The sequence below is a fragment of the Pristis pectinata genome, chromosome 18, assembly GCF_009764475.1.
Source record: "Pristis pectinata isolate sPriPec2 chromosome 18, sPriPec2.1.pri, whole genome shotgun sequence".
NCBI classification, from domain to species: Eukaryota; Metazoa; Chordata; class Chondrichthyes; order Rhinopristiformes; family Pristidae; genus Pristis; species Pristis pectinata.
The window spans coordinates 37,393,259-37,420,822 of record NC_067422.1 but is presented as its reverse complement, the minus strand read 5'-3'; the positions used below and the strand labels follow the sequence as shown (position 1 = coordinate 37,420,822).

The 27,564-nt window shown below is 44.9% G+C and overlaps 1 protein-coding gene across 1 annotated transcript in view; it reads left to right on the top strand.

Moving 5' to 3' along the window:
* Nucleotides 1-27,564, top strand: part of pkd1b (polycystic kidney disease 1b) — a 130,198-nt gene that overhangs the window by 50,657 nt on the left and 51,977 nt on the right. The window contains exons 18-25 of the mRNA XM_052033354.1: nucleotides 10,087-10,243; nucleotides 14,989-15,244; nucleotides 16,813-17,008; nucleotides 19,275-19,442; nucleotides 20,612-20,755; nucleotides 24,488-24,698; nucleotides 25,104-25,227; nucleotides 26,198-26,347. Coding sequence (XP_051889314.1) covers nucleotides 10,087-10,243; nucleotides 14,989-15,244; nucleotides 16,813-17,008; nucleotides 19,275-19,442; nucleotides 20,612-20,755; nucleotides 24,488-24,698; nucleotides 25,104-25,227; nucleotides 26,198-26,347 — 1,406 coding nt within the window. The remainder of the gene's footprint in view (nucleotides 1-10,086; nucleotides 10,244-14,988; nucleotides 15,245-16,812; nucleotides 17,009-19,274; nucleotides 19,443-20,611; nucleotides 20,756-24,487; nucleotides 24,699-25,103; nucleotides 25,228-26,197; nucleotides 26,348-27,564) is intronic.

The window sequence follows — 27,564 nt, the reverse complement described above, 5'->3', positions numbered from 1 at the left end:
ATTTGATGAGGAGTTGAGAATAGAATTGAACATTGTACAATTCAGTGGAGATCCCCAATTCTGACTTTACGATAAAAGGGAAGTCATTGCAGAGGCAGCCCAAGGTCATTGGGAATAGGACATTGGCCTGAGGAACTTCTGCCGTGATGTCTTTGGGGGTGGGGTGTTTGACTTCCCACAACCAGAACCACCTTACTTTCTGTGAGGTGTGACTCCAGTCACTGGGGTGTTTGATGCCCTTCGGTTTGACCAGGGCTCCTTGGTCAAACGCTGCCTTGCTGTCAAAGGCAGTCACTCTCACCACAACCCTGGAATTCAACTCCATAGTTGGACCAAGACCATGAGGAGATCTGGTGTGGGTGAAACCCAGAGTGGGCATCATTGATTGACTGCTGACTGATAGCACTATTGGTGACACTCTCTGTCATTTTATTGCCAATTGACAGCAGACTGGGAGATAATTAAATTGGTAAATTGGTTTATTATTGTCACATGTACCAAGGTACAGTGAAAAACTTGTCTTGCCTACATTTCATACAGATCAATTTATTACAACAGTGCATTGAGGTAGTACAAGGTAAAACGATAACAGAATGCAGAATAAAGTGTTGCATTGGATAATGAGTTGCAACGGATTTGTCCTGCTTTTTTGAGAACAGGATATACCAGTCAATTGTCCACATTATTGGGTAGATGCCAGTGTTGTAAATATAGTAGAACAATTTGGAGCAGCTAGTTTTACAGCTGGGATGCTATCTTTCATATACCCTTTGCTATATCCAATCTGTTGGGAAGGATTCTAAGAGATAGGATCTATGAGCATTTAGAGAATCATGGACTGATTAGGGACAGCCAGCATGGCTTTGTGAAGGGAAGATCTTGCCTCACAAGCCTGATAGGGTTCTTTAAGGAGGTGACCAGGAAAATTGATGAGGGTAGTGCAGTAGATGTGGTCTATATGGATTTTAGTAAGGCCTTTGACAAGGTCCCACATGGTAGGCTTCTTTAGAAGGTCAGAGGGCATGGGATCCAGGGAGGCTTGGCCGTGTGGATTCAGAATGGGCTTGCCTTTAGAAAGCAGAGGGTTGTGGTGGAGGGAGTGCATTCAGATTGGAGGGTTGTGACTCATGGTGTCCCACAGGGATCGGTTCTGGGATCTCTACTTTTCATGATATTTATTAATGACTTGGATGAGGGGCTAGAAGGGTGGGTTAGCAAGTTTGCAGACGACACAAAGGTCAGTGGTGTTGTGGATAGTGTGGAGGGCTGTCGAAGCTTGCAGAGGGACATTGATAGGATGCAGAGCTGGGCTGAGAAGTGGCAGATGGAGTTCAATCCGGAGAAGTGTGAGGTGGTACACTTTGGAAGGACTAACTCCAAGGCGGAGTACAAGATTAATGGCAGGATTCTGGGTAGTGTGGAGGAGTAGAGGGATCTGGGTTTTCATATACACAGATCACTGAAAGTTGCCTCACAGGTGGATAGGGTAGTTAAGAAAGCGTATGGGATGTTAGCTTTCATAAATCATGGGACTGAGTTTAAGAGCTGAGAGGTAATGATGCAGCTCTACAAAACTCTGGTTAGACCACACTTGGAGTACTGTGGCCAGTTCTGTTTCCCTCATTATAGGAAGGATGTGGAGGTGTTGGAAAGGGTGCAGAGGAGATTTACCAGGATGCTGCCTGGATTAGAGAGTATGGATTATGAGGAGAGACTAAGGGAGCTATGGCTTTACTCATTGGAGAGAAGGAGGGTGAGAGGAGACATGATAGAGGTGTACAAAATATTAAGAGGGATAGATAGAGTAGACAGCCAGCGCCTCTTTCCCAGGGCACCAATGCTCAATACAAGAGGGCATGGCTTTGAAGTAATGGGTGGGAAGTTCAAGGGAGATATCAGAGGGAAATTTTTCATCTGGAGAGTGGTTGGTGCATGGAATGCGCTGCCTGGGGTGGTGGTGGAGGCTGATACGTTGGTCAAGTTCAAGAGACTGTCAGATAAGCATATGGAAGAATTTAAAATAGGGGGATTTGTGGGAGGAAGGGCTTAGATAGTCTTAGGCGTGGTTTAAAGGTCGGCACAACATGGTGGGCCGAAGGACCTGTATTGTGCTGTACTGTTCTATGGTTCAATTTCCTCAGCCATTTCTTGATATTATTTGGAGTGAATCAAATTGACTGAAGACTGTAATGGTCGGGAGCTTAGGAGGAAACTGAGATAGATTGTCCATTGTATGTCAAGGATGGGTGTTTAGACTTTCTCGTTAGATGTGGTCATTGCCTACCACTAACATGGCTTGAACGTTACCTGTCACTTGTCAGCCCATGACTGAATGTTGTCTAGATTTTACCCTATGTCGTTGTAGGCTGTTTCACTTACTGATGTCCTGAGTGGGATTGAACATTGTACAGTCATCAGCAACATCCACACTTTTGACGTGGTGGAGGGAAGGCTACTGATGAAGTATCTGATGTTTGTTGGGGCTTGGCACTGCCATGAGGAACACCTGCAGCCATGTTCTGGCGCTGGGGTGATTAACCTCCAGCAAGCACAACCATCTGCCTTCATGAGAGAAAAGTCAATTAACCAACAGGAAGAGGAGCAGTATGGACATCTCCATCCTCCATGTCAAAGTTCCCTAAGTGACAAGTCCTTTTGCCAATCACCTTTATTTCTTTGCCCTTTTGTTTCCTGACCCCCCTCCACCAATGGTAGCAGTTTCTCCGTATCTACTCTGTGTAGACTCCTAACATTTGCAACCGTCGTCAGCCAGAAGTGTTGAGTGGATGTTCCATCTCGGCTCCCTCCTGAGATCCCCACCATCACAGAACTGGTCTTCTGCCAATTCGATTCATTCATTCATATCAAGAAATGGCTGGAGGAACAGGAAACACCAAAGGCTTTGGGGATTTAATAACTGCCCAGCTGTGGTGTTGAAGCTGTACTCCAGAACTAGCTCCATCTCTGGTACAGCTATTCCAACACTCTTGTCTACCCAACAATGTTTAAATTGCCGAAGTATATCCTGTTCACAAAAAGCAGAATAAATCTTATCTGTGACCATCCTGTCAGCTTACTTTCAATGAAATGATGGAAGGTATCATAGGCAGTAATGCTTGCCTTGGTGAATGCAGTAAAAAGAATGACATCATCCAGGACGAAGCAACCCGATAGATTGGCAGTCAGTATCTCGCCTGGATGCACTTGACTACAAAATGCTGTGCAGAAAGTTACCAGTACATCACTGATAACAGTTTGTACATCCGTCTCCACCCCCATCTACTACAGGTGTTTGAAAAGGCAACTGCACCACCCCCCTTCTTGAGGTTAGTTAATGGCTGGTATTAACTAATACCATGGCACGGTAGTGTAGCGGTTAGCATGACGCTATTACAGCGCCAGCGATCGGGGTTCGATTCCCGTCGCTGTCTGTAAGGAGCTTGTATGCTCTCCCGTGTCTGCGTGGGTTTCCTCCGGGTGCTCCGGTTTCCTCCCACATTGCAAAGACGCACGGGTAGGTTAATTTGGGTTTAAAATGGGCGGCGTGGGTTTGTTGGGCCGGAAGGGCCTGTTACCACGCTGTAAATAAAATTTAAATTTAATTAAAAAATTAAATGCTGGCTTTGCCAGTGACATGACTGGAGCGGAAAATGTCATTCAAAACCACTGGGGGTTTCTACATACCTGACCAAATACCAACATTTATAACAACGCTGTTGGACTCTGAAGCATGGTCTGTGGCACCACACCTCACTGCACATGCACCAGATTTATTCAAGGGCTGAGGGGTTGTGTCAGCTTGGTTTCTGTTACTTGAGTTTAAAGGGTTCAGAGGTGGTCTAATACAGATTGCTTCTAGTGTTAAAACAGCCTGTCAGTTGTAGTACAGTACAGGGAGTCTAATGTCACAAGTTGCATTCCTTGGGTATTCACTGCATCAGTCTCCCTGACCACCGAGTCAGGTTCAAGCAGACTATTTATGGTCTTGGCATCCTATCTAACCATCACACATGAACAGGCAGGGAATAGAGGGATACAGACCATGTGCAGGCAGATGGGATTAGTTGGATTGGCATCCTTGTCGGCACAGATGTTGTGGGCTGAAGGGCCTAGTCCAGTGCTGTACTGTTCTGTGTTCACCCCATGCCTTCCATCATCACATTTCCCCCCGTAAATCCAGCGAGTGACCGTTCTAAAATTCTCCTGGTGTTATGGATTAGGTGAATGCCCCTTTAAGATAGAACATAGTGGTGTGTGTGTGTGTGTGTGTGTGTGTGTGTGTGTGTGTGTGTGTGTGTGTGTGTGTGTGTGTGTGTGTGTGTGGGTGGGACGTGCTTACATCAACAGAAGATAAAGGACGTAATGACGTTGTTGAAGAAGTCAGTCAGAGAGAGAGAGAGAGAAAAGGGAGAGAGACACCAGCCTGCTAGTTTCTCTATCGATGGATGAGAAACAATAACTGTGTCTGTTACTGCAATCCACGTATGGAAATTGGAAGTAATCCGGGGGAGTTCACTTTGTTGTTGACCTGTAGAAAGAAACAGGTATTTGTGTGGACGGCCACGATTCGGATGCTTTTCGGGGTGAGGAAGTCACTACCGAGTAAACACTGAAGTGTCGTTTGGGTTCCATCGTGGAACATTTGGACCTTGTAATTACTCTCTCTATGTTTCTCTACATCTACGTCTTATCTTCAGACAACAGTGGTTGTTAAAGAAGCCTTTGCTCATGTTCCACCCTACGGCTTGCTGAACTGAACTTTAAGATTCCTGGACTTGGAGTTTGAGACTTTGCCACACACACAGGACGAGTTTAGTTTTTGGGGTTAATGTTCAAGGTTTAACATTTTTACTTCTAACATTCTAACATCTTTACTTTTATTTTTCTTATTATCATAAGCAGTTATTAATAAAGTAGTTTTTAACACTGAATCATTGACTCAGTGTGTTTCTTTTGTTGCTGGTTCGCAACAAAATTGGGGGCTCGTCCGGGATCCAATCCAAAGTTTGACGAGGGAGGTCTAAGTCTGAACAAATTGGGGTCTTAGTGGACGACTGATTATGGTCGGTCTGATAAATTCTTTTTAATTGGTTTGTGTATGTGGAAACCAGCAGCAATGGATATTGAGGCATTTTTGGAGTCACCAACCCTAAAGGGATTGGAGGTGGCGAAAAAGGATGATTTGGTAAAAATTGCTACAAGGCTAAACCTTAAATTAGTAAAGCCGTCTGTGAAAAAAGCAGTTATCCATAGAATGATAGTTGACTATTATTTGGAGAAGGAAGTGTTTGAGGTGAGTGAGGTAGTCGAGTTTCCTGAGATTAAACCAGTTGATTTGGAGGATTTGGAGGAGGAAGAGTTAGAAGAGTTAGAAGAGTTAGAAGAGTTAGAAGAGTTTCCTGAGAGTGGGTCAGACATTCCTGATAGCCAGTTGCAGTTAGCAAAGATGGAGTTAGAACAAACGCAAATGAAGTTCGAGTTGGGACAAAAGAAACTAGAGGCCGAACAAAGGAAACTAGAGTTAGAGGCTGAATGGGAACTAACTCGGTTAAAGTTTGAGGAAAGGAAGGCCCAGATGGAATTGAGGAGGATGGAGCTGGATAGGGAGGAGAAGGAAAAACAGCGGCAGCATGAGTTAAAAATGAAGCGAAAGAGTTTGGAATCTGATTCTGATGATGGTTTTTTAGCCAGCAGGGAGGTTCGATTAGTCCCTCCTTTTGAAGAAGATCAGGTTGATCAGTATTTCCAACATTTTGAAAAGGTTGCTGTGAGTTCAAACTGGCCAACGGAAGGATGGGCTCTTATGTTACAGAGTGTAATTAGAGGTAAAGCTCAAAAAGCTCATTCTGCTTTGTCTGTTGAGGATGCAGCTGATTATACCAAGGTAAAACAAGCCGTGTTAAAAGCCTATGAATTGGTACCTGAAGCTGATAGACAAAAATTTAGAGACTTGAAGAAATCTGCAGATCAGACATACATGGAATTTGCCAATGGAAAGAGAATATATTTTGAATGATGGTGCATGGCTAAAAATGTAATTGAGGATTATGATAAATTGACAGAATTGATGTTAGTGGAAGACTTTAAAAGATGTGTCCCAGCTGAAATAACAACATATTTAAATGAAAAGGGAGTGGAAACTTTACAAGAAACTGCTAGGTTGGCGGATGATTATGTTTTAACCCATAAATCCAAATGGGGACCACCTAAAACCTTTCAAAAGAGTAGTAAGGACAATCCAGGTGAACCGGAGATTAAATTGGGAGGTAATCAAAAAGGGAAGGATGAAAAGAAGCCAGGGCTGGAGAAACCTGTTGAGCGGACTTGTTATTACTGTAAGAAACCTGGCCATGTAATAGCTAATTGTGCCCTTTTGAAGAAAAGGAAGGAAGCCGTGCCCAATGCTTGCTTTCAGGTAATTAAAAATCAAAAAGGTTTAGAAGATGCTGTTAAAGATCAGTCCTTGCCGGAGGTAAAGGCTGAAAAGTTGGAGGAGGTGAGAAAGGAATTCCGTTCTTATGTATCAGAGGGTTTTGTTTCACTGAATGATGGGTCACCCCAGGTGCCAGTGAAAATCCTTAGAGATACTGGGGCTTGCCAATCTCTCTTGCTGGACAGTGTTTTAAATTTTGGTGAAGAAACTGACACTGGTGAGGTAAATCTAGTGCGAGGCGTTACAGGTGACACCATGTCTGTCCCTTTGCACAAGGTGATTTTAAAGTCAAAGTTCATAGAAGGACCTGTCGAGATAGGGATACGACCTAGTTTACCAGTGGAAGGAGTTTCTTTGTTATTGGGGAATGACCTTGCAGATGGAGAATTTGTCCCTGTTGGTACAGTTAACCACCAAACCAAGGATTGATGAGTCTGAGAATGATCCAGATGTTTACCCATCATGTGCAGTGACTCGAGCTAGAGCTAAAGAATTAGCCAAGGCCAACAGCCCTGTGCAGCCTGATGTGGTTCCCTGTGACAGTCCTAAGCAGGAAGAAAATGATGATGACTTGTCTGAGACTTTTCTGTCTTCACTGGAGGATCAAAATCCTTGTAGTGAGCCTGAACTTAAAGATTTGTCTTTGTCGAGGAAAGAATTTATGGTGGAACAGATGAAAGACCCTGAGCTTACAGAATTGAGAGAAAAAGCACTCTCATGTGATGAGATTGAGGAAGTACCAATTGGATATTATGTCAAAAATGGAGTGTTAATGAGGAAATGGAGACCTCCTCATGTTCCTGTTAATGAGGAATGGGAAGTTATTCATCAGGTTGTGGTTCCAAAAGTTTATAGGAATGAGATTTTAAACCTGGCCCATGGTATGCCTGTGGGTGCTCATTTTGGTGTGAATAAAACTGTAGGGAAGATCTTGAAACAATTCTATTGGCCTGGTTTGAGAAAGGATGTGGTGATGTTTTGTTGAACCTGTCACACATGTCAGATGGTAGGTAAACCAAATCAAAGACCCCCTGTGGCTCCATTGAAACCTATTCCTGCTTTTGGTGAACCCTTTTCGAAGGTGATTGTGGACTGTGTTGGCCCATTGCCAAAGTCTAAGGCTGGAAATCAGTATTTGTTAACCATCATGTGTGCAACATCTAGATTTCCAGAGGCAATACCATGTGATGTGAAGGTTGTTTCTAGAATGCCTGATGTTGATAATGAGGAAGGCCAATTTAGACCAAATATTGTTCCATCGAAACTAAAAAACCAAAATATCCTGGAGAACCTTGAAACGAAGTTGGACCATTTACAAGTTTCGCAAAAACAACAGATGAGAGAATTAATTTTAAAATTTAAAAATCTGTTCCCAGATGTTCCAAACAGAACGTTGATAATTACTCATGATGTTGATGTTGGGGATGCAAAACCAATCAAACAACACCCATGTCGAATGAATGTGGAAAAATCTAAACTTGTTGACCAGGAGATTGAATATATGTTAGGTCAAGGCAAGGTAGCTCCTGTTCAGGCAAAAGTTCAAGCAATATCTGAGTTCCCTGTTCCCACGGATATGAGGACTGTTGGAAGACTTTTGGGAATGGTTGGATATTATCGAAAATTTTGTAAAAATTTTGCTGATGTTGCTCTTCCCCTAACTAATCTTCTGAAGAAGGGAGTAAAGTTTGTTTGGACAGATCCTTGTCAAGAAGCATTTGAGAAGCTGAAAGCCATTTTATGCTACCATCCTGTGCTCAAATCACCTGACTTTGAAAAGCCATTTTCATTAGCAGTAGATGCCAGTGATGAAGCTGCAGGAGCTGTGTTGCTGCAGAAGGGTGACCGTGATGATATTGACCATCCTGTAGCTTACTTTTCAAAGAAATTTAATGAGCATCAAAAGAATTATTCCACCGTAGAGAAAGAATTACTGTCGCTTGTTTTAGCCTTGCAACATTTCAGTGTATATGTTTGCATGGCTCAGAAACCACTGACTGTGTATACAGATCATAACCCATTGGTGTTTCTGAGCCGAGTCAAAAACAAGAACAGACGGCTGTTAAACTGGAGTTTAATTTTGCAAGAGTTTGATCTCATGATAACTCACATTAAAGGCAAAGATAACGTGATCACTGATTGTCTTTCTGGATGTTAAATGGGAAACATGTATCTTTACCAGTCTGATATTCTGTAATTGTATAGCATGATAATTACTAACATTACTAACTGTATGCGCGGTTAAATGTTTTTTGGAAAAAAATTCTTTTTAGGTGGGAGGTGTTACGGACTCGGTGAATGTCCCTTTAAGATAGAACATAGTGGTGTGTGTGTGTGTGCGGCGTGCTTACATCAACAGAAGATAAAGGAAGTAATGACGTTGTTGAAGAAGTCAGTCAGAGAGAGAGAGAGAGAAAAGGGAGAGAGACACCAGCCTGCTAGTTTCTCTATCGATGGGTGAGAAACCATAACTGTATCTGTCACGGCAATCCATGTATGGAAATTGGAAGTAATCCGGTGGAGTTCACTTTGTTGCTGACCTGTAGAAGGAAACAGGTATTTGTGTGGACGGCCACGATTCGGATGCTTTTCCGGGTGAGGAAGTCACTACCGAGTAAACACTGAGGTGTCGTTTGGGTTCCATCGTGGAACATCTGGATTTCGTAATTACTCTCTCTATGTTTCTCTACATCTACGTCTTATCTTCAGACAACGGTGGTTTTTGAAGAAGCCTTTGCTCATGTTTCACCTTACGGCTTGCTGAACTGAACTTTAAGATTCCTGGACTTGGAGTTTGGGACTTCGCCACACACACAGGACGAGTTTAGTTTTTGGGGTTAATGTTCAAGGTTTAACATTTTTACTTCTAACATTCTAACATTTTTACTTTTATTTTTCTTGTTATCGTAAGTAGTGATTAATAAAGTAGTTTTTAACACTGAATCATGACTCAATGTGTTTCTTTTGTTGCTGGTTCGTAACACTGGCTTCCTCCCATCCTCTGCATTGCCAGTCATCCAATCGTTGCTATAGCCTGTCTTTTAATTTATGTTTTTCCTGTGAATGCTGCTTATCTGATGCCATGTGCCTGTGATGCTGCTGCAAGTAAGCTTTACATTGCACCTGTGCACACATGGACTTGTGCATGTGACAATAAACTCGACTTTGACTTCTGTGCACCCATTACCGTGATGCTTTCTGATTCACATCAGCTGTCAATTTCATTCTTCAAATGATCATCCCGTTTTTCAACTTCTTCTATAGCCTCACCTGTCCCTGATTCTGTAACCTCATCCGGCTCCTACTCCGTCTCTGCCCCCTTCCCCACCCACCAACCCATGAGATCTCTCAGCTGCCAATCTGGTGCTTTCCACTTCTGTGATGGGAATGTGCTCTACCTGGGAGTTTGCATGGAATCCAACTTCAGTGTGCGTCAGCACCTTCAAAAAGGTAAGGCAGTAATGGAAAACCAAACAAGTTAGTGGGAAGTCTCCATGGCCATCCCAACTTGACCCATTTCCAACTTGGACACCTTTCATGAAGCCCAGTTCACAGTCCAGTGGCTCCGTAGCCGTCTCTTCATAATAGCTCACTGTTAGTACATGGCTAAATACCTTCCTAATGTTTTGGAATCTCTCTCTCTCTTTCCCTAGAGCTTGGAGGAGCCCAGGACCCAGATCCTTTCATTCATATCTATGTTCACAATGACTCTCGGTTTCATGCGACCTCCTATAAAGTGACCAAAGGAATTGCATTGCCTTCTGATACTGGCAGTCTGAGTGCTGAGCACACCATCTTCCTGTCGCCTGAGTGAGTATAGACCAGTTTCCAGGTACTGGAGACATTGAGGTCACATAATCAGGACCTGTTGCTTGGCTGCGAATGTCCACATTAATAAAAATGGTAAATGCTTTATCTGTGGAGAGAGGAAAAGTTAATGCCACTTACCTGTCCTCATGGCTGTCTGCAGATTCTGTGCTCCAAATCAAAACACCTGATGCGTGTGTGTGTGTGTTTTATTGAAACGTAAGAACCACAGTATGGTTCACCTGGTGTCCAACACATCAGTCAGGACCACTACCTCACCAGAAGTGTGCCTGACGTTTCCCAGCCTTTGCTGCAACAGGTTTAATTCAACTCAGTTTATATGCTGGCAAAAGATAGATTTAATCGTAGAATCAGAGAGAAAGAAGAAACAAACTTACATTTATGACGTCTTTCTTAACCTCAGGACATCACAAGCTGCCTCACAGACAATGAAATCCACAGATAGAATTGTTGTAGAAAACAGCAATACCAATTTGTGCACAGCAAGCTCCCGCCAACAATGGGGACCAAATGCTTAGTTTTAATGATATTGGCTGGGGGATAAATATTGACGACAGTTAAAGAGAGAGCTCCCTTCATCGGAGAACTGACTTGGTTTCTCCTGTCCATCTTGAAGGAGCAGATGATGGGTAGTAAGTCTCATCTGGACAGCCCCTCCACTGGCTCAGCTTCTCACTGTAAGAATCAGCCTTTGTGATGGGCTCTGCGAGACCTCAACCTAGCTTAACGAGTTCTCAGACCGAGCCACGGCTGATTCAGGAGACCATTCAGTCCAATATACTGGTAGATGGGATTAGTATTGATAGGCACTTGTGGTTGGTATAGACATGGTGGGCCAAGGGGCCTGTATCTGTGCTGTATGACTGTATGACAATTATGCCTGTGCTGTCTGGGAGCGCTAAGCAATTTTGTTCTGTGGCTACAAGGGTAAGAGAACAGAGCAGTAGCAGGAAGGTAGTGCAGGAGCCCCTGCGGTCATCTCCCTCCAAACCAGATATACCACTCTGGATACTGTTGGGGGAGATGGCTCATCAAGGGAAGGCAGCAGTAGCCAGGATCATGGTACCGTGAGTGGCTCTGCTGCTCAGGACAGCAGGAAAAGGAGTGGCAGAGCTGTAGTGGTCGGGGATTCCATGGTAAAGGGAATAGACAGGAGCCTCTGTGGCCGCAAACAGGACGGCTGGTTGGTGTGTTGCCTCCCGGGTGCAAGGGTCAGGGACATCTCGGAGTGGCTGCAGGGCATTCTGGAAGGGGCGGGTGAACAGCCAGTTGTCGTGGTGCATGTAGGTACCACATGGCGGGATGAGGTCCTACAAGCTGAATTTAGGGAGCCAGGAAATAGATTAAAAAGTAGGACCTCAAAGGTAATAATCTCAGGATTACTACCTGTGCCATGTCCTAGTCAGTGTAGGAACAGCAGCATAGTTAGGATGAATATAGTCTTCAGCAGTGGTGCAGGAGGGAGGGTTTTAGATTCCTGGGGAACTGGAACTGGTTCTGGGGGAGGTGGGGCCAGTACAAACTGGAGGGTCTACACCTGGGCAGGACTGGGATCAACGTCCGAGGGGGATTGTTTGCTAGTGCTGTTGGGGAGGGTTTAAACTAATATGGCAGGGGGATAGGAATCCATGCAGAAAGACAGAGGGAAGCAAAGCAGAGACCAGAGCAAAAGTTAGAAAAGAGAAGAGTAATAGTGGAGGACAGAAGAGTCAAACACAAAGGTTACTAGATTCCAAATGGATAATGAGTGTAGGGCACTTATCTGAATGCCCGTAGTATCGAAACAGGTCAGTGAACAAATCAGTACAAAGGGTATGATTAGTGGTCATTACAGAAAACGTGGTTGCAGGGTGGATTATTGTGGGAATTAAATATTCAGAGTACCAGGTAATACGGAAGATAGGCAGGAAGGTAAGGGAGGTGGGGTAGCACTCTTAATTAAAAATGAGATCAGGGCGATAGTGAGAGATGATATAAGATCTAGGGAGCAGAATGTTGAGTTCATCTGGGTAGAGATTAGGGATAGTAAAGGGACAAAATCACTTTGGGAGTGTCTATAGGCCACTGAACAATAATATTACAGTGGCACAGGCAATAAACCAAGAAATATCTGATGCATGTAAGAATGGAACGGCAGTTGTCATTGGGGGACTTTAACTTCCACATAGATTGGGCAAATCTCGTTGGTCAAGGCAGTCTTGAGGAGGACTTCATAGAACACATCCGTGATAGCTTTCTTGAACAACATGTTAGTGAACCTACAAGGGAATATGCTATCTTAGATCTGGTCCTGTGCAATGAGACAGGTAAAATTAACTATCCTGTAGTTAAGGATCCTCTTGGAAAGAATGATCACAGTATGATTAAATTTCTCATGCAAATGGAGGATGCAATAGTTCGATCTAAAACCAGTGTTTATGCCTAAACAAGGGACACTACAATGGGATGAGAGAGGAGTTGGCTAGTGTAGACTGAGAACACAGGCTATATGGTGGGACAGTGGAAGACTTTCAAAGAGATTTTTCATGGTGCTCAACTAAAGTATATTCCAGTTAAAAGCAAGGACAGTGAGGCTGCGGAGAGCCAGCCTTGGATAACTAAGGAAATAAAAGAAGGCATCAGGCTAAAAGCTCAAAGTCGCCAAAAGTAGTGGGGAACTGGAAGATTGGGAAAACTTTAAAAAGCAACAAAGAACCACTAAGCAACTTAATAAAGAAGGGAAGGATAGATTATGAAAGTAAACTAGCACAAAATATAAAAACAGAAGGAGAAGATTTTATAATTATATAAAAGCAGAAAGGGTGGCTGAAGTGAATGTAGGTCCCTTGGAAGACAAGAAGGGAGAATTAATATTTGGTAAGTGGAAATGGCCATGGCTTGAACGACTATTTTGTGTCGGTCTTCACGGTGGAGGACACGTCTAATATGCGAAAGAGCGATGTTATGGATGCGATGGGGGGTGAGGGCCTCGATACAATCACTGTCACTAAAGAGGTAGTGATGAGCAAACTAGTGGGTCTAAAGGTAGATAAGTCCCCTGGTCCTGATGGGATGCATCCCAGGGTACTGAAAGAAATGGCAGAAGTTATAGTAGACGAGTTTGTGATAATTCACCAAAATTCTCTGGACTCTGGGCAGGTTCCGGCGGATTGGAAGACAACGAACGTCATGCCACTGTTTAAAAGAGGATGTAGACAAAAGGCAGGTAACTATAGGCCAGTTAGCTTAACATCTGTAGTCGGGAAAATGCTTGAAGCTATCATTAAGGAAGAAATAGTGAGACATCTGGATAGAATTGGTTCCATCAGGCAGGTACAGCATGGATTCAGGAAGGGCAGGTCCTGTTTGACAAACTTACTAGAGTTTTTTGAGGATATAATGCGCGCAGTGGATAGAGGGGAACAGGTGGATGTTGTATACTTGGATTTCCAGAAGGTGTTCGATAAGGTGCCCCATAAAAGACTTATCCATAGGATAAGAACGCATGGAGTTGGGGGTAATGTATTGGCATGGATAGAGGATTGGTTAACCAATAAAAGGCAGAGAGTTGGGATAAATGAGTGTTTCTCTGGTTGGCAATCAGGGGTGAGCGGGGTGCTGTAGAAGTCGGTGCTGGGCCCTCAACTGTTCATGATATACATCAATGATTTAGAAGAGGGGACCGAGTGCAGCGTATCTAAATTTGCTGATGACACTAAATTGAGTGGAAAAGTGAATTGTGCAGAGGATGCGGAGAGTCTGCAGAGAGATTTAGATAAGTGAGTGGGCAAGGGTCTGGCAGATGGAGCACAATGTTGGAAAAAATGAGGTCATCCACTTTGGAAGGAAAAATAAAAGATCAGATTATTATTTAAATGGTGAAAGATTGCAGCATGCTGTTGTGCAGAGGGACTTGGGACTGCTTGTGCATGAATCGCAAAAGGTTGCTTTGCAAGTCCAACAGATTATCAAGAAGGCAAATGGAACGTTGGCCTTCATTGCTGGAGGGATTGCATTTAAGAATAAGGAGGTTATGCTGCAACTGTACAGGGTACTGGTGAGGCCGCACCTGGAGTACCGCGTGCAGTTCTGGTCTCCTTACTTGAGGAAGGATATACTGGCTTTGGAGGCGGTGCAGACGTTGATTCCGGAGATGAGGGGGTTAGCCTATGAGGAGAAATTGAGTCACCTGGGACTATATTTGCTGGAATTCAGAAGAATGAAAGGGAATGTTATAGAAACATATAAAATTCTGAAAGGGATAGATAAGATAGAGGCAGGAAGGTTGTTTCCACTCGTAGGTGAGACTAGAACTAGGGGACATGACCTCAAGATTCGGGGGAGTAGATTTAGGACGGAGATGAGGAGAAACTGCCTTTCCCAGAGAGTAGTGAATCTGTGGAATTCTCTGCCCAGGGAAGCAGTAGAGGCTACCTCACTAAATATATTTAAGGCATAGTTAGATAGATTTTGGCATAGTAGGGGAATTAAGGGTCATGGGGAAAAGGCAGGTAGGTGGATCTGAGTCCACGGCCAGATCAGCCATGATCTTATTGAATGGCGGAGCAGGCTCGATGGGCCAGATGGCCTCCTCCTGCTCCTATTTCTTAGGTTCTTATGTTCAAGGGCACTTTCATCGGGAATTCACCCCTGGCTAAAGTGCCCGCAGCAGCCTAATGTGCTTCTCCTGTTCTCTCTGCCCTGTGCTGGGACCCTTTCATTGATTTGATGTCCTCTGTTTGTTTCAGGGGGTACGACACTACCAGCGAGGAGCTCAGTGTCACCATTTCCAGCCACTTCTCCTCTGCTCCAGTAGAGGTTTCTGTCATTGTGTACACCTCGCTGTGTCAGTACTTCGACTTCCAGAGTCTGAAGTGGAGGACAGATGGCATCTTACCCACACACTGGACCAGGCCAGAGGAAGCAGTGTGCCTCACACAGCACCTCACTGTCTTCGGAGCGAGCCTCTTTGTGTATCCAGATGCTGTACAGTTTCTGCCTCCTGTATGATGATGGTTCTTAGCAGTGATACTTAGATCTCTTTATTAGTCACATGTACATCGAAACACACAGTGAAGTGCATCTTTTGCGTAGAGTGTTCTGGGGAGGCAGCCCGCAAGCGTCGCCACGCTTCCGGCGCCAACGTAGCATGTCCAAAACTTCCTAATCCGTATGTCTTTGGAATGTGGGAGGAAACCGGAGCACCTGGAAGAAACCCACGCAGTCATGGGGAGAACTTACAGACGGTGGCCGGAATTGAACCCGGGTCGCTGGCGCTGTAAAGCATTACGCTAACCGCTACACAACAGCAAAACTATAATCTTCTGTCCCCAAAATACAACAGTCCCACGATGAGTTCTCCTAGCAAGAAGGAAACCCTGTAAATTATACAGCCCTAATATATCCTCCTTGTAATGCATCTTTCCTGGGTCATATCCTTCGTATAAATTAACCTTACTGTACGTCCTCATGTCATTGAAGACTATCCTCTTCCAATTTAAAAATTCTCTTTGTCCTTCTCCATTATTAATCTTAACTTTATGATCTGATGTTTGCCGATTCTTAAGTTTTCTCTCACTGACACCTGGTCCACTTGGCCCTCTTCGTTCCCCAGAACCAGATCCGCAATATCTCTATTCTCCTTGGATCAGAAGCAAACAGATCAAGGAAGTTCTCCAGAATACTTCTCAAAGTTTCTCCCAGTTTTTACCCTTCAGTCTAACATGGTTTCAAACACACTACTTTTTTTTCCCCCCATTTTTTAAGATTTCCTTGCCAACCTGCTCCTCTGTCACCCTCTCACTATTTAGTGTCCTAGGGAATGCCTCCGGTCATGTGATAGCACCATTCCTATTTCTTAACTCTAACCAGCTGGATTCTGGCATTGCCCCTCAAGGACATTCTCTCTCTGCAGCACCTTTAATCAGCCCTGCTGACCCACAGCATTTGCTTCCTTCCTTATCTTTTCTGAACACCATGTATCCTGGAATATTAGGTTCCTGACCTTTTTTTGAATCATGACTTCATTCTGATTTCTGCATTATAATCCTACACAGATAGGTGAACTTGTAGCTCTCTAACTTTATTCACTATTATGTGTTTTGTGTATTTGCATACATACATGCAAACCTATTATTGCATTTAGTGTAGTCTGCCTTATAGCCTGTTCCCATTCAATACCCTACAACTGCCTTCTTGCTACAACCTAATGCTCCTACATCCATGTGTACCTCAATTCCCTTTCTCTACTACTATATGCTGTCGCGCATCCCCCTGTCAGCTGAGTTTAAACTCTTCCAATTTAGTTTAACGGGCACCTCCCCTGGGGAAAGTTGGGTTGAGGACTGCTGCAAGTATTATTATTCTAGCAGGTTGAAGTCCATGTAATCTGCTGTCCTGCCCCAGAGTGCGGTTGGTCTGTCTGCAAGATCTGGCTGATAAAGCCGGCTTAGATGGAAGTATCTGCTGTTTTGTTCTCATTGTCAGAAACCTGCTGTGCAATTGTTGGGAATCCCTGACTCTCCAAGTAGCTCCAGCCCCTCCTGTGTGATTCAGCAGTGATTCCTTCACAGGTGAACAGCCCGGTGCAGAACTCGATTGTGGCAATCACCTGTGCCTTGGTCTTTGCTGTTTATGTCCTGGTGGCTCTCACTGCCCACAAGCTGGACTACATCGATATCAACCGGGTCGGTATCATCCCCCTCTGTGGGCAACGTGGTCGCTACAAGTATGAAGTAATGGTGAAAACTGGCTGGTACAGGAACTCAGGTGAGAGACTTATAATGGGCACAAATTGACAGAAGTGTGATAACAGCAGGCAAGGAGTAGTAGCAAAAGGATGTGAATATAGATGTAAGATGCACCTTAATCTCTCTCTTCCTCTCCCAAACATAATTAGCTGCAGGGATTTCCCTGGATAGTGCTCAGCAAAGGAAACTCTGGTCGTATTACATATGACCAAGGGAAACTCTGGTCATATTATATAGCTCCTAATGATGGGAAGTTTGCAAACAGTTATATCTGTAACAATATCTCCTGACTGCTGCCCTGGTCAAGATCAGTAGAGCTAACAGAGTCCAGACCTTCTGTCCATCCTGTTGTCGAATTTGGTCAGAGAGAAGACTGAAAAGACCACTGTTCTCGTTCAATCTCTTTATTACTTGATCCGAGGAGAGGGCACCAAGCCAGGACCCTACATCCCGGACCGGGTGGTCTCTGAGATACATTGATCTACATACATTCTTATACTTTTTCAGAGGTGGAAACAATTACCGTACAAGGAATGATCATGCATTAGTCAGGCAGCATGGCACTTATTTTCTACATCGTGATTGGTTACAGACAAAGGAATTTACTTAAAAAAAGTTGCTAAAGCTATAGTTCCTTAATCTTTTCAGACCATCTTGTTTCACCGGTTATCTTTGTATACATAGGGTTTCTCATGGTGGGCTCAGGGTCAGTTTAGTGGAGCAAGAGTCAATTGTGCAGACTTGTTGAGACAAGGACTGATTGTACTGTATGATCATACTTCAATGCTGAAGAAAACTAGCTGAAGCAAGCAAAATCTCTGAAGCAAGGCATTACAAAGCGGAGCACAGCTCTTTCAAGCAGTCTATTACAGCCATAGTGATGTACCCTTAAATTCTCTTTTCAGGACTCACAATCTTTTACTCTCCTAACCTTTCATTATACACATTTTCACTGTTGAAGTACATTCACAAAGAACTGTTTCTAATTCATTAACTAGATTGTTATTTGCACAAAAAAGATGCTGGAAATCTGAAGTCTAAACAGGAAATGCTGGCAATACTCCCCAGTTCAGGGAGCATCCATGTATAATAGAAGAGAGTCGACATTTCAGGTCAGAGAGCTCTCAGTTCTGATGAAATGTTGACTCTGTTTTTCACTCTCTACAAATGCTGGCCGGCCTGCTGAGAATTTCCAAAATTCTGTTTTTACTTGTTTAGAGATGTTTCTTCAGTTTATCTCTGGTGCATGAGGAATCAAGGCTGGTATTTGGGCCCAGTAGGTTAGATACAGGGTTTTACCTGACCCATGCAAAGGAAGGAAGCAGAGCCACATGGAGGAAAGAAATGGGGAGGGAATTCAGCACCGAAGGAACCAACATTGCTCAAATCCACTTGAAACCTTGCAGTGAAGGAGAACTTTGAAGATGAAATTCACCATTCCCTCCAAAATAGCAACCCAGCCTTTGACTGTTTGAGTAAAGGAGAACCTAACGGTTAAGATCTCATACCTGATATGAAGTTCATGGTCTACTGGGCAGCTGTGATCCTCATCCTCCAATATGTTTCAGAGGTATGGACTACCTGCAACAGATACTTCAAAGCACCGGAGAGGTACCACCAACATCAGCACCCTCTAACACACCAATATGCCCAGCGGTGATACTCTGTTATGTTGCCTGGTGCTGGGAATGACCTGCCAGTTTTGAGGGTTGTGGGGAGGTGGTGGGGGGCGGGAGGGTTTGTTTGGGAAGCTGAGTTATTATGCAATAATTGGGGAGAGGTAATTGATCATTGAATTTGAGATGATCACAATTCCTTCTGGCTAGCAATTGCAATGGAAAGCATTTGGATAATTCTGTCCATTGATACTTTGCGCCTTTGTTAAAGGCATAGCTTCAAAGGTGCTGTGGATGCCTAACCATGACAGGAACGCTCTTGTCCCTGAGTCTGAGGTTCTTGGTTCGAGACCAACTACAGTGACCTGAGGAAAAATTCTAGGCTGGTACTTTCTTTTGTACAGGGAGTGCTGCACTGCCAGAAGTGCAACCTTTCAGATGAGGTGCTCTCTCTCAAATTGACAGAAAAAATCCCTTGGCACTACTTCCAAGAGCAGAAAAGTCTTTCCTGGCCAGTATTTATTCCCCAATCAACAACACAGAAACCGATTCTCTGGTCGCTATCACATTGTTACTGGAGGGGAGGCCTGCTGTGTGCAACTGTCCAATTTCCTGTATTAACTTTGGAGCTTCCTGAAGCCTTAAGTGAAAGTTCTTTCTTTCCCGCAGGTACTACAGCTCACGTGGGCATCAGTCTACATGGGCTGAACAAGAGTGGGTCCCGTCACCTGGATAAAGAAGGAGCATTCCAAAGGAACAGTCTGGATGTTTTTCAGGTTGAGACAAATGCCAACCTGGGCGAGATCTGGAAAATCCGAATCTGGCATGACAACACAGGTAGGTGTGGAGGACCCAACTGGCAAGCAGCCCAAGTGTGAAGCAGTGACTGCCTGTCGAACATCTTTGGTTCAGCAACTACCAACAGAGTGTCTCAAACTGCATCCAATAGAAACGACACACTGGTTTGACAGAGATGTCACCAGGACGTCTGTGCAAACGCTTGCTAACTGATTCCCTTGTGGGGAACCTATGGGACCAGCCTTGTGCTGCTCCATAGTGTGATAGATCACAAGGGTAGGTCCATGGATTGGCAGGTTGTAAATAAAGTGCTTTTATCTGAGAATATTTTGTTTAATGTGTATCACACCAAGCGTTGACCATTTTTTATGCTGTCTGATGTGTGTATTTGTCATTTTCTTGTCGTTGCAGCTTTTAGTTAGCTTTGTTTTAAATCCATCTTGTTTGCTGAAGCCCGTGATTTTAGGGCACTAGAATCGGGAGAGGTGGATGATAGCAGCCAGTGAGCCTCTCAATATGTCAACGCAGGTCAAAGTGCGCGGAAACAGGCCCTTCGGCCCACCGAGTCCATGCCGACTATCAAGCACCCATTTATATTAATCCTACACCAATCCCGTTTTATTGTCTCCACATTCCCCTCAACTCCCCCCAGATTCTCCCACTCACCTACACACCAGGGGCAATTTACAGCAGCCAATCAACCTACCAACCCACACGTCTTTGGGGTGTGGGCCGGAAACCCTTGCAGTCACAGGGAGAATGTGCAAGCTCCACACAGACAGCATCCGAGGTCAGGATTGAACTTGAGTTGCTGGAGCTGTGAGATGTCTGATTCAAACAAACTGAAGTATTATACTGCAGTGTTTCAGGTCAGTGTGTATTGACAGCAAGGGGAGATAGAAGTTGTGAATGAGGGAGAGTCAATGTGTCTGCAAATCTAATAATTAACTCCCAGAGGAGAGCAGATATCAAGATACAGATGTTGCCTAACCTGACACAAGCGGCAATTAAATCACTTACAATGATGGCTAGTCGATGGCTAGTAACTGGAGGTAATTTCTCAATATTGCATTGTAGCCAGAGTGGTTCACTCACTGAGGGAGAGCACCAGAAACTCGAGAGCTATTTTCCAAACATTTTTAAATTTGCAAGGACTTTCCTTGTGTGATGAATTGAGCTCTTCGTTTTAATGCTGATGTTCTATGCAGGCTTAGACCCTTCATGGTACCTGGAGCATGTGGCAGTTTGGGACAAGCAGACGGACAGTTTGTACTACTTCCTAGCTCAGGACTGGCTGTCTGTGGAGAATGAGAAGAATGAAGGAGTGGTGGAGAAGGATGTGTTGGCAGCATGTAAGTACGTCTGCATTCATATCCTATGTCGTCAATCAGCTCCCTCAAGTTAACTCGAAGGAATTAATGGTGCAGTACAAGAAATAAAGAGACACGCATTGATACCGCGCTTTTCCAAACTTCAAGACATCCTAAGACATTTTACAGCTGATGAAATGCTGTTGGAAATGCAAGATAAGATATCTTTTATTAGTCACATGTACATTGAAACACACAGTGAAATGTATCTTTTTGCGTAGAGTGCTGGGGGGGCAGCCCGCAAGCATCGCCACGCTTCCGGCGCCATCATAGCACGCCCACAACTTCCTAACCCGCGCGCCTTTGGAATGTGGGAGGAAACCAGAACACCCGGAGGAAACCCACGGAGTCATGGGGAGAACGTACAAACTCCTTATAGACAGCGGCCGGAATTGAACCCGGGCCGCTGGTGCTGTAAAGCGTTACACTAACCACTACATGTTGTAAAGTAGGCAGTACAGCGGCTGATTTACACGCAGTGAGATCAGTGATAAGGACCAGCAAGGTCATTAGGAAGAGATCCCAAGCTCTTCTTGAAGATCATTCTTCTTAGGCGGACCCACATGATCAAGGTGACTTGCTTCCACTCCTCCATCCTGATTGATGAGGCTAATGTGGGACCCACAGACACGAATGCATGCCCAGCAGGATATCTGGTGGGTAACTTGTGAGTTGGTGCCCTCTTTCCGTCGTTTACGCCGGGCTTCTGTGTGCTCGTGATGCCTGGACTCCAGGTTCCCAGTGCCATCCTGAATGCTCCTCCTCCACTTTTCCCTGGAGTGAGTGGGCATGTTTCAGTTTTCAAGGAGGCTTTGAGACTCTATTCCTCTGTCTACCTACCACTGCTGTCTGTAAGGAGTTTGTACGTTCTTCCCGTGTCTTTCCCGTGTCTTTCCTCCCACATTCCAAAGACATACGGGTTAGGAGCTGTGGGCATGCTATGTTGGCGCTGGAAGAGTGGCGACACTTGTGGGCTGCCCCCAGCACATTCTATGCAAAAAGATGCATTTCACTGTGTTTCGATGTGCATGTGACTAAAAAATAGATAGACACAGAGCTCAGAACAGGCTGTCTGTTTTGGGCATCTAGTGTTGGGCATGTGAATGACATAGAGCCAACTGCGTGTAATTAGGACCTCTGCACTGGGGATATTGGCCCAGGAGAGGACACTGGCATTGGTTTGATTATCCTTTCAATGGGTTTGGAGGACTTTGTGAGGCCTTTGTTGGTGACATCTCTCCTGTATGTTGAGGTGCCAGCAGTAGGTAGAGGAGGTCTCAGAAGCAGGGCAGGGATCACTGTTGCTTGGTATTCCATGAGTTTTGTGCCAGATTTGTGGCTATGATCTTCAAACACTCTTTTCCCAAAGGCTGTGTCAGCACACTGAAGATGATGGAGAATTTCATCATTGGCTTTCACTGAGAGGGAGTTGTACATTGGGGACAGGTTGGCTGAGGATCTTTGTTTTGTGGATGTCAAGAGTAAAGTCCATCTCTTTGTTTGCTTTGATGGATGAGTTGACAATGCCTTGGAGCTGTAAATGTAAATGCACTGCAGCTCAACTATCGAGGTTGGAGTACTCTAGAATGGAGGTGACATTGGTTGAACGGTTTCCCATTGGTTCTCTGAGAATTAGCTCCACTCCTGCAGGAAGCACGTTAGAGGTGAGGTGCAGCAATGCATCAGAAAAGATTGAATAATAGTGCCAGGGCAATGGTGCAGCCTTCCTTGACACACGTCTTCACTGAGATTAGCTCTGTAAGCTAGGATCATGGCTTGCATGCTATAATAAAGCAAGCATAAGATTGAGGCAATTTTTTGCAGACAGCTGAATTTAAGGAAGTTGCTTCAGTCTCTTGCAGATGATGAAGTTGAAGGCTGTAGTGAGGTTGTAAAGAGGTCATGTTTAGGGTTGATGCTGCTCTCTGCTTTTCTCTTGTTGCCTCTAGATGGACAGAATCCATAATATGATTCAGGGAGCAGTTCTTTGACCATGGAGGAGACAGCTGAGGAGAAAGCTGGTCATGACTTCCCCTGTGGCAGACAGTAGGAAGACTGCTGTAGATATTCAAGCCATATTTATCTCCTTTCTTGAAGATAATTATGATTACTGTGTCCCCAGCATCCTTCCTTTCCAGATGTGGATAATGAGGTTCTGGATTTGTAACTGAAGTTCCCCACCACTAACTTCAGCAGGGATACCATCTGCTTCCAAGGGTTTGTTGTCTTGCAGCTGGCATATGGCTCTTTCATCTTCTTGTCAATCAGGAGTGGCAGCAAGGCCAGAGTGAGTAGTCTGCAGTGGGATGGAGTCAAGGGAAATGTTGCAGTTGAGAAAGTCTTTGTTCCTTCCAGTGGATGCTGGCTGCCTCTCTGTCTTTCATAAGTTCACCCATCTGCTCCTGCCACTCAGTGGAATGGGATCTTTGGGTCCATGGTTTGGGGTGGCACAAAAACTAGGTGGTTGGCCCATAAGTGACCTTGACAGTGCTGAAGAATCTGCACTGTTCGACCTCAGGCACTCTTTCCATCCACCATCTATTCTTTACTTTGCCGCTTTTCTACTGGACTTCAGCCTTCAGGTACCCACTGAGCTGTTTCTTTTATCTTAAGAATTTTAAGATTTTATTTTTTTAAAGATTTTATTTACAGCGTGGTAACAGGCCCTTCCGGCCCAACGAGTCCGCGCCGCCCATTTTAAACCCAAATTAACCTACCCGCACGTCTTTGCAATGTGGGAGGAAACCGGAGCACCCGGAGGAAACCCACGCAGACGCAGCAGAGTCTGATTTCCCACTGCCTTCAAAGTAATGCTTTCATGTCTGCCTGAGAGAGCAGAGGGGGGCTCAGGTCAACACCCAACCTTTGCACATGGGAGTGTCTGTCAGTGATTTACTGAAGTAAAAACTGTGCCAGGCGTAGTAAGTTCAGATCGCCTGCTTGTATTGTACAATGATCCATCACCTGGAGAACTCTGGGGCGCACACTGAGGATGGGGGAAGGACTGCTCCTTTATTTCAGGTTATTAGTCAGCTTTCACAGTTTTCAAGGGAGCCCATTCTGTCTACAGATAGTTTCCTATGCTCATCACTTATCACTATCTTATTTCAAAATGGGGTGATAACATCAAATTTTTCCCTTGTTCCCTAATTCTCTCATTGTATCCACTTCAGTTGAATACCCTCCAGATCTCCTTCATTCCAAAGATTCTGTGACCTCTCCTGGAATCCTGGATCACATCAATTGCATATTCCACTAGTCCTGACTTCTTGCTCGCAGGAGGCAGTATGACATTAATTACCTTTGCAGTGGAGTGTCTGCTTGCTATCAGAAAGTTGAGGGTTTAGCTCCTGAAAAGATAGAAGTTGGATTACAGAGGGAGTACCATTCTGCAAGATGTATCATTTTATGGAGCAAATGTTAAACTGAGGTCCTTTTTGTACCGTCATGTGCTCTTAAAGGTCTCATAATTCTGTATGAAGAAGTGGGAAGTTCTCCCTGGGATCGTGGACAATGCTCATCCCTCATACACTCACCAAAAGCAGATTAATTGAACATTTAATTCTTTAGTGTTTGTGAGACCCTATTGCGTGTTAACTGGGCAGCAGCTTTGACCGTAATGTGCTTCAGCAGGAGTTCATTAGCTGAGTGCAGGACGCAGGCAAAATGGGAATGGGTGATACTGACCCATCTCACCCGTTCTTTGGTCACCAGGCCCCCAGGAGTTGCGTCGTTTTTCCCGCATCTTTGCTTCACAACTGAAGCGCGGCGTGTCAGAGAAGCACATCTGGCTCTCAGTCTGGGATCGTCTGCCACGGAGCAACTTCACTCGAGTCCAGCGAGTCACCTGCTGCACCCTCCTCATATACTTGTTCTTTACCGTGGGGGCGGTGTGGTATGGAGCTGTCGGAATCAAAAGCAAGAGGTCTGTACCCAGTCGATGTTCTCACACGCAACCCCTTCTGTTCGTGACTTGAGTTAGTGGCCCGTGGTCCAGGTCAGTGAGTTGATATCTGGGTCAGGGAATCAGTGTCCTGTGGTCTGTGCTCTGCATTCCAGCTGTGTGCATGTGCAATCATGTGCTGACCCTCCCGAGTGCCAAGACTGAATCTTTTCCCTGAATGCAACAGGGTAGGAGACAAAGCCGGATTCTTAGATCAGGATAAAATGTTGGCACAACATTGTGGGCTGAAGGGCTTGTACTGTGCTGTAACGTTCTACATTAAAGCCACACCTGTAGAAATGCCTTGCTCATCCTCTAACAGTGGGAAACAAGGACGTTTGTAGTTAAGGTTGACAAACTACTTAACAAATGTTGTCTTGTGAACAGCCTTCCAGTGGCGTACCTTGCCACTGTCACAGGTGAGACGGTGGCGGTTGGCATTGTCCTGGCTGGCGTGGTGTTCCCGGTCCACCTCCTCTTCACTTTCCTCTTCAGAAGAACACGTAGCAAGGTAAGGCTGGCATTATGTATCTACTGTGTGAAAGCATGAGTTCCCATAGTTACCAGTATCTTTTTTAGGTAATATTTATCCCATCTCAAACTTAATTTTGCTTTTTGTTTCTTTTTCTCCTCATTTTTCTGCCAGCTCAGAGGTTGTGGCCTCTGACACTGAGTTTTGCACGCCCTCCTTAATGATGGGATTGATGCTCCATGTCATTAGAGTTGGTTTGTGATGTTGGGGTTGATATTCTATGATGCTAGGCTTGGCCTTACTCAAGTGGCCAAGTTCTTCACCAGTCAGCTGAGACAGTGGAAGTTGGCAGGCTGATCAACTGTTGTGGATGTTGGAACTGAACTCCATTCTGTTCCACTGTTTCTGGCAGTAATAGCGATGTGCACCAGGGACAATGACCTGTTCACCCATCATGACTCCAAACCACAGCCAAGGGTCAGGGACGGGGTTTGGCACATCAGCCAGTAATGCCCAGTCACAACATAAGGTGTCCATTCTGAAGGACGCCTGGAGATTTTCCCATTTTAAAGGGTGCTTGTGTTCTCTGCCAATCTTGTTCCACTTTGGCTACAACTAGAAGAGAACCTGGGCACTCCCAGCCTCAGCCTGCGTGCTGTGTGCTGTGTGGGACTTGGGGCAGTGCAGGGTGTTGAGACCTGGCAAAGCTTGAGGTGGTTTCTTTCTCCATATGCACAAAGCCCTGGGTCATCCTTGGTCTGGCGATGACTACAACATAATAACGTTTCAGAAACCAGAAAGGTGAGTTCAGCCAAGATAAGGGCTTAAAGCAGATTCTCGTTGGGCTGGAATCATTTACAATAATAATTCAGCACGTTTAACATCCCCTTTCACCTCCTCGCGCCTGCAGTACACCAGCAACTACTACTGTGAGTCTGCTACTCACCGTAACCCAGCTCTGCTATTGAAGACTGTGGCCACCCTTGATGACATTGTCACTCTGTCTCAGGTCACGGTGGATAACCCAGAACCTCCCACCAAAGAGACACAGTCTGTGGAAATGGATGTGTACCTGGACCCCTCCGAGCTTGGCAGCTCCTCCTTCCTGTCCATCCCCAGAGGCCAGGACTCCATTGTGGATGGAAGCTTGGACAGTTACGTAAGTGTGAGGTTGCTCCAGCTAAGCTGGTCATTTAGGAGAGAATTTACAAAGTGGCTTTAAGACTCAATGCTTTCACTGTCACTGTGCTGTCAATGTGACAGTGCAGGGAATCCAGCAGCTAATTGATGCATAAGAAGGTCCCACAAACAGTGACCAAGTTGTTTTAATGAAGGCATTTAGGGATAAACATTGACCAAGGCATTCAGGAAGACCTCCCCACTCTTCTTCAAATAATTGAGGAGTTTGGATGATTTATACATGGAATAACAGGTATCCAGGAATGAGTTACAGGCTGCAATTTAATTGAGGATTAAATTGAATAATAGATATCTAATCAAAAGCTTGGTTAACTCACATAAGGATCAACAGATATTTGACTTCAGAAAGGAAGTGGGGCGGTGCACACGTTCCTCTTCACCTCAGTGGTGCTGAGGTCGAGAGGGTTGAGAGCTTCAAGTCCTAGGAATGAACATCATCAAAAGCCTGTCCTGGTCCAACCACGTAGACGCCACGGCCAAGAAAGCGCACCAGCACCTCTGCTTCCTCAGGAGGCTGAAGAAATTATCATGTCCCATTTGGCCCTCACCAACTTTTATCATTGCACCATTGAAAGCATCCTATCTGGATGCATCACGGCTTGGTAAGGCAACTGCTCTGCCCAGCACCGTGTAAGAAACTGCAGAGAGTTGTGGACACAGCCCAGCACATCACGGGAACCAGCCTCCCCTCCATGGACTCTGTCTATACTTCCCACTGCCTCAGTAAAGCAGCTAACATAATCAAAGACCCCGCCCTCCCTGGTCATTCTCTCTTCTCCCCCCTCCCATCGGGCAGAAGATACAAAAGCCTGAAAGCACGTACCACTGGGCTCAAGTACAGCTTCTATCCCGGTGTTATAAGACTAGTGAATAGTCCCCTAGTATGATAAGATGGACTCTTGACCTCACAATCTATCTCATCATGGCCTTGCATCTTATTGTCTGCCTGCACTGCACTTTCTCTGTAACTGTAACACTTCATTCTGCATTCTGTTATTGTTTTCCCTTGTACTACCTCAATGCACTGATGTAATGAAATGATCTGTATGGATGGCATGCAAAGCAAAGTTTTTCACTGTACCTCGGTACATGTGACAATTATAAACCAATTTACCAGTTTACCAATTTATATTTTGTGGTGAGTTACACTGTTAGTGAACTGATGAATCCTGCTCT